Source organism: Aricia agestis, chromosome 8 (assembly GCF_905147365.1).
Source record: "Aricia agestis chromosome 8, ilAriAges1.1, whole genome shotgun sequence".
NCBI classification, from domain to species: domain Eukaryota; kingdom Metazoa; phylum Arthropoda; class Insecta; order Lepidoptera; family Lycaenidae; genus Aricia; species Aricia agestis.
The window spans coordinates 4,409,390-4,422,048 of record NC_056413.1 but is presented as its reverse complement, the minus strand read 5'-3'; the positions used below and the strand labels follow the sequence as shown (position 1 = coordinate 4,422,048).

General features: G+C 35.9%; 2 protein-coding genes across 2 annotated transcripts in view; one reads left to right on the top strand and one right to left on the bottom strand.

Annotated features, from left to right (window-relative positions):
* LOC121729747 overlaps positions 1-2,814 on the top strand; it is a 29,926-nt gene extending 27,112 nt beyond the window's left edge. Inside the window, exon 7 of the mRNA XM_042118367.1 lies at positions 2,476-2,814. Within this exon, the coding sequence (XP_041974301.1) occupies positions 2,476-2,560 (85 nt within the window). The 3' untranslated portion in view covers positions 2,561-2,814. The remainder of the gene's footprint in view (positions 1-2,475) is intronic.
* Positions 2,815-6,743: 3,929 nt separating this feature from the next.
* On the bottom strand, positions 6,744-11,870 carry LOC121729752 (protein lifeguard 4-like). Its single transcript, XM_042118371.1, has 5 exons — positions 11,712-11,870; positions 10,978-11,141; positions 9,557-9,662; positions 8,188-8,339; positions 6,744-7,127 (listed from the first exon to the last, which is right to left on the bottom strand). The coding sequence occupies exons 1-5, from the start codon at positions 11,775-11,777 to the stop codon at positions 6,875-6,877; spliced, it is 741 nt and encodes a 246-aa protein (XP_041974305.1). The 5' UTR covers positions 11,778-11,870; the 3' UTR covers positions 6,744-6,874.
* Positions 11,871-12,659: the final 789 nt, after the last annotated feature.

The following is a 12,659-nucleotide window of genomic DNA, read 5'->3' as shown; positions in this document are numbered from 1 at the left end:
GGTTTTTGTATGATGACAGCGTTAGTTCCTTTTTTCGCCACATGTATTTAAAACCTTGTCGAGCTCTATGGTTATGACTTATGGTTAAATATGGCGTCTTGACGGCGTCCATTTTTAACTTTAACCAAAGATTTGACATTTTGTACTGTAGTTAACGTTAAAGCCAAAGTTACATTTACAGTTAAAGTTAGTTGGTGCAACCCAGTCTTAACTAACTAAAATGATTATGATTAACTAACTAACTAAAACTGGGTTAACAATGGAGAAGTGAGTTTTGTGTCACGTGACCGCTGACTGGCTGGAAAATAGAGGTCGTAGTACCAAAATGCGATCCAGTCAGTATAAGGACGTAAATAAAGTAAATGGATTTAAGAGCTTATGATAGAGGTTAGAAAAAAATGATATTAGAAACCTCAATATGATTTTTCAAGACCTATCCATAGATACCCCACACGCATAGCTTAGATGAAAAAAAAAATTTTTTTTGTTTCAGTTGTACCTATGGGGACCCCTAAAATCCATACTAATATTATAAATGCGAAAGTGTGTCTGTCTGTCTGTCTGTCTGTTACCTCTTCACGCCCAAACCGCTGAACCGATTTCGCTGAAATTTGGTATGGAGATACTTTGAGTCCCGAGAAAGGACATAGGATACTTTTTGTCACAAAAAATGTACGGTTTCCGCACAGTAAACTTTTATGATTTGCGCGTAAACTATTCGATCGATTTTGATGAAATTTGGTATGGAGATATTTTAAGACATAAGAAAGGACAAGGGATACTTTTTGTCCCGAAAAAATGTACGGTTCCCGCACAAAAAACTTTTATGATTTGCACGTAAACTATTCAATCGATTTGGATGAAATTCAGAATGGAGATACTTTAAGTACCGAGAAAGGACATAGGATACTTTTTGTCCCGAAAAAATGTACGGTTTCCGCACAATAAACTTTTGTGATTTGCGCGTAAACTATTCAATCGATTTTAATGAAATTTGGTATGGAGATACTTTAAGTACCTAGAAAGGACATAGGATACTTTTCATCCCGAAAAAATGTACGGTTCCCGCTCAATAAACTTTTATGATTTGCGCCCAAACCGCTAAACCGATTTTTCATTTGATAAATATGCGTAGGACTTTGACGTGGGTCCGTACTTGGGGGAGCTGCGCCCCCCAAACCCTCCCCCTCCTGGGATACCTGCTTACATCAAAATGATGTCGCGTCGTTAGTTTTGAGTTTTAATTTTCCCTTTTAATAACAAAGTTATTAATACAAACAAAACTAAACAAATAGTTTTCGGCTGTCATTTGATTAATATGCGGAGGACTTTGATGTCGGTTCGTACTTGGGGGGGCTGCGCCCCCCAAACCCCCCCACGACTTGGGATATCTGCTTACATCAAAATTATGTTGCGTCGTTAGTTTTGAGTTTTCATTCTCCTTATTAGGATCCAAGTTTTTAATTAAAACTCAATTTATTCCAACCTACACTAAACATACGGTTTTCGAGTGTCATTTCATTTATATGACTTTGCCCACGGCCCGTACTTGGGGGGGCTACGCCCTCCCAAACTCAACCTCCTGGGATTGTTGCTTACATCAAAATGGTTTAACGTCGTTAGTGTTAAGTTTTAATTCTCCTTTGTAGGAATATAGTTATTATTTAAAAGTCAATTTATTCCAACCTAAGCTAAACATACAGTTTACGAGTGACCTTTGATCAATATGCAGGGGACTTTTCCATCGGCAAATTAATCCATTTCAAAATTATCCATTTCCGTTATTATACCATGTTAATGCGGACAAAGTCGCGGGCAACAGCTATAATATTATAATAATACGTTTTAACGCGAGCGAAGCTGCGGGTAAAAGCTAGTTTTTAATAATTTTTCCATTTTTGTATCAAAATCTTCTACTTACCAAGTTTCAATAGTATAGCTCTTATGGTTTCGGAGAAAAGTGGCTGTGACATACGGACGGACAGACAGACAGACAGACATGACGAATCTATAAGGGTTCGGTTTTTTCCCATTTGGCTACGGAATCCTAAAAACGGACCCTATTACTAAGACTTCGATGTCTGTCTGACCGTCTGTCTGTCTCCAGGCTGTATCTCAAGAACGGCTATAGCTAGATTTCTGACATTTTCATAGATTGTGTATATCTGTTGCCGCTATAACAACAAATACTAAAAACAAAATAAAAATTTAAGGGATCCCATACAACAAATGTAATTTTTTTGCTATTTTTTGCTCGATATCAATAATGGCAATAGGTAGGCACTTGAAATGTTCACAAAATACTCAGTTGTATTTATAATTTAATAATTTATAATAATATTTGATTAAAGTAAAGGGTAATCCCATACAAAAAACACATTTTTACCTATTTTTGCTCTATATTGTGCGGAACCCGGACCTTCCGTGCGCGAGTCCAACTCGCACTTGGCTGATTTTTATTATTTTTATTTTCAGACAGCGCGATACTCCGGTTAAACAAGAAGAGAAGAAATCAAAGAAACGTCGCTCGCTTGAGATTAATATTAGAATAAGTCATTAGATTACAGTTTTATTCAATAATTCTATACATGGCATAACAAAACAAAGTGATAATATACTTTAGGGTGTGTATGTGTCCCTTATGTAGAGTTCACTATGAAAGTAGTAGCACTGAAAGGGAAACTTTTTTGACGCTTGGGCGCTTGCCCATACTAATCACGAAAAAAAAAATGCGCTTTCAGCGCTGCTACTCTCACAGTGTAGTCTATGAGAGTAAAGTGCCGGATATCCACAACTTATTTGACAGATTTTCCATAGTCCATATCTACTCTATTTGTTAAGTTAAGTGGTGGATAGCCTATCCGGCACTTATCAGGAAGTGGTACATGTACAGTGGTACAGGCCCTTAGATTTGTTACACTCTGTTCAGATCCACTCTCATTTTCTTCAGTAACCCAGTGCAACGGATGAGCGACACGACTGGCGAGAGATAAGGCGCAGAACCGATTTTTTATGTGCGCTATATTTTTTTAGCTTAAATCGTTATTTAGACGTCCTTAAGTTTTGGATTTTGATTAATTGAATGAATAATTGATCTTTTAATAGTAAAACTTGATTTTCAATAGAAGATAGTTGCAAAAACCTGAATAAAAGTCTAATAGCATTTTCGGCATGGAAAACTGTCCCGGGGCATGCCGCATAGCAGGCCGAATCCGACCGAAAAAACCGACGATCCAAGGAACCGCAACATGACCGGTTTGCGGCGTTTCTATGTCGCTGATAAAATTTAAACTTCGGCTATTTTTGTATCCATTCGGCCTGCTTTGCCCCGGGGCAGTTGTAGATGCTTTTACTTTATTGGTAGCACATCTGACTATGATACCATAATATTAGTCAGGACTCAGGATGTGTGCCAATGATTTATCCTGTGATTTCATGTGTATGTGTATAATGTGTATAATTTTAAGTTTTGGTTACTTAATTGTAGCATTTGGTTTTTAGGGTTCTGTACCCAAAGGGTAAAAACGGGACCCTATTACGGAGACTTCGTTGTCTGTCCGTCTGTCTGTCTCCAGGCTGTAACTCAAGAACCGCTATAGCTAGACTTCTAAAATTTTCACAGATTGTGTATTTGTGTTGCCGCTATAACAACAATTAATACTAAAAATAAAATAAGTATTTAGGGGGGCTCCCGTACAACAAACATGATTTTTTTACCTTTTTTGCTCGATATCAATAATGACAAGAGGTAGGCACTGGAAATTTTCACATGATCCTGAATTATATGTATACTTTAATAATTAATAATAAAATGTTAATATATATTTGTCGACCTCTGTGGCTTAGTGATGAGCACGTTGGTAGCTCAAGCCGGGGGTCGCGGGTTCGAATCCCGCCGACGGAACAAAATAGTTTTCAATGTTCCCGGGTCTGGATGTGTATTAAATATGTGTATGATATAATAAAAATCTTAAATATATGTATAGTATAAAAGTATTAAATGTATTTCCGTTGTCTGGTACCTGTAACACAAGTCCTTTAGGTACTTAGCACGGGGCCAGACTGACGTGGTGTGAAGCGTCCATAGATACATTATTATTATTATAATATATATTTAATTGGGACTCTCGTATAAAAAACACAATTTTTGGCACGTTTTTGCTCTATATTGGTACGGAACCCTTTGTGCCTGTGAATCAATTTCTCTGATAGTTGTGAAGATATTGGCTGTTTTAATTAATGATTTGATTGTATGTTTGATTTTAATAAGCTCCAAAAAGAATAAACCGATTTCGATGCAATTTATTTCAGACAGAGTTGCGAGGAATAATTCTTAACGTCGTAGAACTCAAACAACTCTAAAATTGCATATGAAAGTTTTAAAATGAAAATATCTGTAAATTATTATTACTGTTCATATTTTTGACAATATTTTCGTTCTGTTCGTATTTTTAACTTTAATTAATAAATACCAATCAGATTAAGCAAAATAATTTTCGAAAGCTTTGTTGTTTTATTATGTTCATCCATTTGTAAAATATTCACTTCGCTGTAATTAAACATTTTATCATTATACTGTTTATTAGCTTTTCAATGTGTTTTATTGTCTATCTTCCTTTTAAAAAGTGACTCCTATTATTTGATGAAATTATATTACAAAAAAATTATTCAATAAGTACTGACGTCATAAAAATTGACTATTCTTGAGAAAAAATGGGTATTTTTTAAAATAATAAATTATAAACGGCCAAAATAATTAATCTTGTGTGTCTGCTAGTATTTTTATAAATTAAAAAGTAAAAACTGAAAAATTGATCAAAACATTTAATTTAAAATAAAACATTGGAATTTACACAGTGTATTTACTTACAGTATTTATAACTATTATATACCATTTAATACTCTATGATTCATATAATACAGGCTGTAACAAGACAAAGTGATAATTCTTTAGTGTGTATGAGTCACCTGTATAAAGTTGACTGCAAAAGTAGCAGCGCTAAACTCTTTCAGCGCTGCTACTTTTACTCTTACGGGGGCGACTAACCCAAAATTTTCGATTTTATAATTCATTTTTGTACTTACTTGAAAATAAGCCCCGAATTGTTTCATTTTCTAAAATTAGATACTACATTATATTTCCAAGAATCCGATCTGAGCAAAAACATGATATCCAAAAATTTTCTCGATAGAAAAAAGTCACAAAGATGCATCTAATTTTCACGAATTTTTCATTTATTGCCATAACCGTGCATTGAACTAAGTCAATATTTTAACACATTGTATACAATTCTATCATTGAGAAATTAACGGATTTTTAAAATGTTGTATATTTATCGAGTTATTAAGAAAAAAACTAATTTGGCGATGAATCCGCGTCGTCCTTTTTCACCTGGCATATGTAAGACGGGCGTGAGTATGAAGAGAGAAGGACGATATTTGATTTTTTGGGTTAGTTGCCCTCTTAACTCATACTATAAGGGACACATGTACACATCCTAAAGTATTATCGCTTTGTCTTGTTACACCCTGTATATTTTTAAAATGTAATACTTCAATAACAATATAAATAAATCAATTTTCACAGGTCGAAGACAGAAATAAAAAATTTTGTTTCCAACATACACAATAAAAAGCCATCAAAAAGCAGATATTGTTAATTTTTAGGTATCAATAAATTCGTAAACAAAATATATCTATCATTAGGATAGTGTTTCATTGAAATACAATTATTGTATACTATTCTACAAACACCACGCATTTTCTTTGAAAACTAGTAATGGAATGATTTTCATAATATTGTGCGTTGGTGCAAACATTGAGACATATAATTTATACATTGCAATTTGTATGTCCAAGTCAGTTAAGGATCACAATTTAATAATACAGTCACAAAAATGCTAAATGGACATAAATTCTGGCGTCCACTCAGAAGCATTCGCATGTAATATCATTGTTACAGTTGAAAAAACAGTAGAAGAATCGAGCACATTGGATGTCTTTATTGATGTTGCGGTAGGTTCTATCGTACCAGCAACTCTGCCTTAAGCGAGGAGTGGAGCACCATGGTGTTTTAGTGAGTAGACTACAGGAGTACCACATACCCCGGCCGATATCCCCAATTTGCCGGGTATGCGTAAAGCATTTCCCCATGTTAAAAAAAAAAGATGTCTTTATTGATGCAAATGTTACCTTCTTTCATTGAAATTCCTGACCTTGTCACTAGTGGTAAGTTGCTAACCATATTGAAAAATATAGTAACTATAATACGAATCTGTAATGTTACAAGCGAAATCTTCTGATGATGCCTTTACAGTTTACACATAGACGCCGTGAGTCGCGAAAGAGCGAGATTAAACTATTTTCCTATTAGGGTCAATTCATACCGCAGCGCGACGAGTAGATGCTTTTTTTATGGATTTCACAGACTTCGATTGCGTGAGACATAATAATAATAATAATAATAATATCTATGGACGCTTCACACCACGTCAGTCTGGCCCTGTGGTAAGTACCTGAAGGACTTGTGTTACAGGTACCAGACAACGGAAATATATTTAATACTTTAATACTATACATATATTTAAGATTTTTATTATATGATACACATTTTTAATACACATCCATGACCCAGGAACTTTGAAAACTTTTTGTTCCGTCCGCGGGAGTCGAACCCGCGACCCCCGGCTTGAGCTACCAACGCGCTCACTACTGAGCCACAGAGGTCGTCATCACATCTTGCAAATCTGTCAAATCCATACTTTAGAAATGCATCTACTCGTCGCGTTGCGGTGTGATTTGACCCTTAGTCGTGTGAGACAATATCTTGCGATTCTCAGCGTCGGTGAGCAAACTGAATACACAAGAAAACTATTTAATTACGATTCAACTCGTTCAATATACGTAGGATGTACAGGAACAGATTGAGGATATCCATGTATAGGTTGATGGTGGCCAGGATATACTCCTCGGGAGAGAGTGTGTTCATCATCTGCTGGGTGTCGAACACCAAGAAGAGGCTGAAGAATATGGCTCCGGTGAAGGACAGGGCGATCTCGAAGGCGGAGCTCTGCAGGAACAGCTGCACGAAGCCGCCGATGATGAGCACCATGAGACCAGCCACCAACCTGCAATGTGGAGTTTGAGTATTAGAGCCATAATTCACCGGGACGCCATCGCGACGTAGCCAGTGACGTTACCATGGTAACATCCGAGCAACCGTGCGTTTAGCGTCTCCGTGGTCCAGTGGTAAAGAGCGTGGCTCTTGACTCGGAGGTTGTGGGTTCGATTCCCGCGTTGGAAACATGTTATTTCCAAGTTTGGTTAGGACAATGCAGGCTGATCACCTGATGTCTGACAAGTAAGATGATCCATGCGTCGGTCCTGCGCCTGATCTCTCGCCGGTCGTGTCGGTCTTCCGTCCCACTGGGTTATGAGAGTGAAGGAATAGAGAGTGTACTTGTGTACTGCACACACACTTCAGCACTATAAAATCACTCCTGCATAACTGGCCTGGTTTCAATGAAACCGGCCACCGTCACCGAAACCGGTGTGGGAGTTATTATCCAAGCAACGTCTGGCGTCTCTATGTCGCCGCAAAGCGCTGATTGCATTTAGTATAAGGTTTCATAAGATTGAAAGGCTGACGCGTTCAATATCAACCGTAGACTGTTAATAAAATTGCACAATATGTGATATTGCACAATAAAATTGATTGTCTAGGGACCCACTGAGGTCTGAGCCAGGTGTGCACATATCCATCACTATTCAGTGATACATTATGTTTTATACATTGATAACTCATTCAGTTTTGCGGAACGATCTTAAGACTGGGTTGCACCAACTAACTTTAAGTTTAACCTTAACTATAACCGGAAAAATTGACAGATGTCGTATGAGAATATGGGGTGTTTGGACGCCATATTCAACTTTAACTTTACCCACGCCTCTGGTCCAACCCAGTCTAAGTGTCTAAACACACTAGGCTGAATTACGCCGGCGTAAATTCCGCCGCGTTTCAAACTCATACAAAATATGGGCGGAACGCGAGAGACGACACACTATTCCGTCGCGTATTTGTATTCGTTTGACATTTGCGGCGGAATTTACGCCGGCGTAATTCAGCCTAGTGTGTTTAGACACTAAAAGTTGCGTGTGACCTATTTTGGCTTAATTTTTTTTACTCACCCATATCCGACGAAGGAGAAGTCACGTTTGGTGTTAAGCGTGTACAGAGTGAGGGTGAGCACCACGGAGAAGGTGATCCCCAGAGCCTGCAGCACCACCGCCGTGTCGAAGTATGACACCACCACACCGATGGTGTACGCTTGCACTCCCGTCTGGAAGTAACATGGCAGAATATTCATCAATATATTAACGGAATCAGACTATTCTTCTTCTTCTTTTAGCGTAAGCCTCCCCATTTAGGAGTTGCCAGCGTCAGAGTTGAGGCGAAAAATGTGAACAGTTATAACTTATAACGAAAACTGATTGGCATGCAGTGGGCACGGGTGCGACACTTCATGCGACCATGCAAATACAAGATATAATAATAGTGAAACAGAAAAAACCAGAACAAGCAAATATTTTGCCTCAGACTATATCAACTCAGGGGCATTTAATGATGCTTAAACCTCAATTTGGCAAAGAGTTTGACAGATAATGTATGGGGCTTATAGTAGGGCTTTTATTAAAACTAGATGACGCCCGCAACTTCGTTGCGCCAAAACTCGTTAATCGCGCGGGAACCGTAAATTTTCCGGGACTAAAAGTATCCTATGTCCTTTCCCGGGACTCAAAGTATCTCCATGCCAACAGCAAAATCAATTCATTGGTTTGAGCGTGAAGAGGTAACAGTCAGACAGACTGACACACTTCCGCATTTTTAATATTAGTATGGATCTACATTTAATTATTACGGTTAACTAATTAATATTCGTCTCTGAGTGCAGCAGTAAGTGTATTTAAGAAAAAAGCCACACTGAAGCGGAGCGGAGCGGAGCTTAGCGGTGCCGAATTGACCAATCACCATGCTCGAAATCTTCGCTGTCATTCCGCTGGAATAGCACGATTGGTCAATTCGGGCACCGCTAAGCTCCGCTCCGCTTCAGTGGAAACGCAGCCTTAGCTGTCGTTAGCATGTATAAAACTTAAAAGTTTATTATAAAATTGATAGCACAAGTACAATAAAAATATACACAATAGATTAACAAAACTGACAAGACATAGTAAGAAGATCCATATCCATATTTCCAAACTAATATTATAAATTCGAAAGTGTCTGTCTGTTACCTCTTCAGATCCAAACCGCTGAACCGATTTTGATAAAATTTGGCACGGAGATACTTTGAGTCCAGGGAAAGAACATAAGATACTTTTTGTACCGGAAAAATGTACAGTTACCGCGCGATAACTGAGTTTTGCGCGTCGTCTAGTTACTGTATATTTTTCTACTGTGATACAAGGTTCTTAGATGAACTTACAATAGAACTATTATATACTCTTTGTACAATTTTCCTCACAGAATAAAATTATCTCAAAGAATATGAATACTTACAAATGCGGCCAACAGATACAGGTTTGCTGGGTGATCTTTCCTCTTGGCAATGAGAGCAAACAGCGTCACCATGCTCAGAATAAATGAGATCATCATCATCCAGTCACTGAAAATTTATAAACAAGTCATCAAGGGATATTTCTATGTATAGTCTATCAAGAAAGAGTAGACTCGGTACAAAATTTTCTAAACGTAATCACGCTCAAAAGGTGATCTTTCTCTTTGTATTTTCACAAAGAACGCTTATACACTTAATTTTTTTTTTTTATAAATTTAAATATAACCTTGTACATTTTTATCTCAATTTAATAAGGTTTTCATATTTTTATGTGTTTTCAAAATATTGTGTACAGCATCTACTTTTTTTGACAAGCTATACCAGAGAAAGTGAGCCTTTGGTTAATCTAGTTATGCACGCAGCACGATATGGATTAGAAGTTATTTCAACGTAACGTAACGTATTTGTTAAGTTTCTCTATAAATAAGTAAACAATGTAATTAATGTTCTTTGAGAAAATAAATTTGTATTTTTAAACAAAAATTACTTATTGTACTTATTTTAAAGTGTATCACTTTTTTGATCAATTTATTACAATTATTTTTTATTACTTTAACCTTAGTTAAATTCATCCTTTTTATATGCCAAGTTAATTGAGTAATTGAGGTGGATTAGTGGATACTTCCATAATCAATATTATAAATTATGCGAAAGTGTGTCTGTCTGTTACCTATTCACAATTAAACTGCTGAACCGATTTTGCTGTTTAGTATGGATATACTTTAAGTGCTGAGAAAGCACATAGGATACTTTTTACCTTGGAAAAATGTACGGTTCTCACGTGATAAACGAATTTTGGCGTGACAGAGTTGCGGGCATCATCTACTAAGAAATAATTATATTACAAAGCATTTAAATCATTATACACTTTCCTTGCACTTATTCCACTTTATTTTAATATGTTTATTACAAAATTGTTAAATACACGACCGGTTTCAAAAAAATCATCATCAGGTGTCTGATGATGATTTTTTCGAAATGTATAATTATTTAATTGAAGATGAATTTCCACCAAGAAGTGACAGTACATTCAATATCATATTACAAAGCATTTTACAATTGTTTTATAATTAGGTACTTTTATCACTTTAAGCTTACATAATGTTAGATTTTATTATTATTATGCATATTAGGTGACTCATTAACTTCTCACAATATAGTTGTTATTGTAAAGTCATTAGAAGTAATATAAAAAAACCCCAACATGTGTCACAATCATAGAAACATGTTTTATCTACACAAGAACAAACATACTCTGCAACAGCTCAGTTACATAATCAATAAAAATTTCTATATTCTTTTCCCTATAGTCCGTAGAAATGGTTACATTCTATTATATGTAACAGGTTATACATTAACTTACTTCTCATGGATAAATGCCTGAATAGGTCTGACCAACAAAAACACAGCAGCTATGGTGAATGTGGCTAGCAGCTGTACGCTCAGGAGGCCGTACACCTTGCGTACAAATGCCAGCCGAATCTCCTTATCCGCATTCATCACATTGTTTCTGTATGCAAAGTCATCCTGAAAAATATATTTACCGTCATGAGTATAGTGTATTTCTATTGTAAGTTCTTTTTGTTTCTTTTAATTGTAAGCATGAGGTAATTGGGATTTTATAAGGCATGTAAGGCCTTAATTTGTCTCTAAAAAAATATAAGTAGTGCAAATTTAGTCCTTCAATTACTCTGCTGCTAGTTTTATAAGCATTTATTTTGTTAGTGATAGTTGTTTCTAGTTGTTATAAACAAGAAATATTCTCTAGTAATTTAAGTATACATAAGAATGATGTTTTATAATTTTATCAATCCACTATAAAGATAAAATCATAATCAATCTTCTGTGAAATAGCGAGGTAACGTCAAAAATGTTACCTCGCTATTTCACTATTACTTTATAATCTATTTTTACTAAAGAAAACAGTGAAAATGATTATTTATATAAGTACGAGACGTGATTGTAAAAGACAAATAAGAATAATACAAACCAAAAGACAGAATTCATGATAAGAAACAGTAAAATATCAAGGACATTACAGGTGGCAAACATTACCATAAGACTGGTAACGAGTTTTTGAATAAAACAAATCATCACCTCGATATCATCTTTTCCTCCCAGTTCACAGTCTTCTTGAGCATACATTAAAGGTATCGAAGTCATTTTGGTTCGGTTTCTTAATTATAAACAATAACTTATTGGACAATAGGTAAATATTTTATACACTGCGTTTCACAACAAAATATTTTTTGTGACGAAAAAGTAGAAATTACAGTGATATGTCAAATGTCAATTGTCAAAATGTCAACATCAAAGTCAAATATGTCAAAGTCAGCTGACGTTAGTACATTTCTCACCACGGAGCTAATACTAAGAGGAGGTGTTGTAATCAAGTTTCCTTATGAAACGACGCGTGACAATTTGGGGGTGAGGGGGTGTCAAGCTCCGCCCACTTCTCAATATTTCATCTATCGGCTAAAAGCCAAACTACTAGCTTAGGTCGATGTTGATGTTACTACGTAGTTCAACTATCTTACACTAGATGCCATTTTGTCTTGAATATTATGGGACGTACTACGGCCCTGGATATTTTTTACGTTTCAAATAGTTATCATAGGTGACGACAGATGGCGGTTTATAAGTAATATCATAATAAAAGCTATATAATCACGGTTTTAGCTATTAAATGTGTTTAAGACTAAGTGTATAACGGTTTTCAGTATTCAAGTATGATTATTGTAATAAACTTATGCAAAATTATACGCATTTACGTCTGTATTATCTTTCAAAGGTTTGGCCACCTAGTTTCAAGTAGTATTATTAACGCTGAAAGCTGAAATGTTCTAGAACTTTTATATTTAAATTACATTTAAAATTATTTCCACATGAAATGTGATAGTATTTATATTATCAGAACGTCTGTCTGAGTGTTTTCGATATTGTAAAACACAATACTTCATCCTTTCCTTGTTAAATACGCAGAAAACATCAATTTATTGGGACTCTCGTTACGTGTGCACCTGACAAACGCTGAAAGTGTACTGA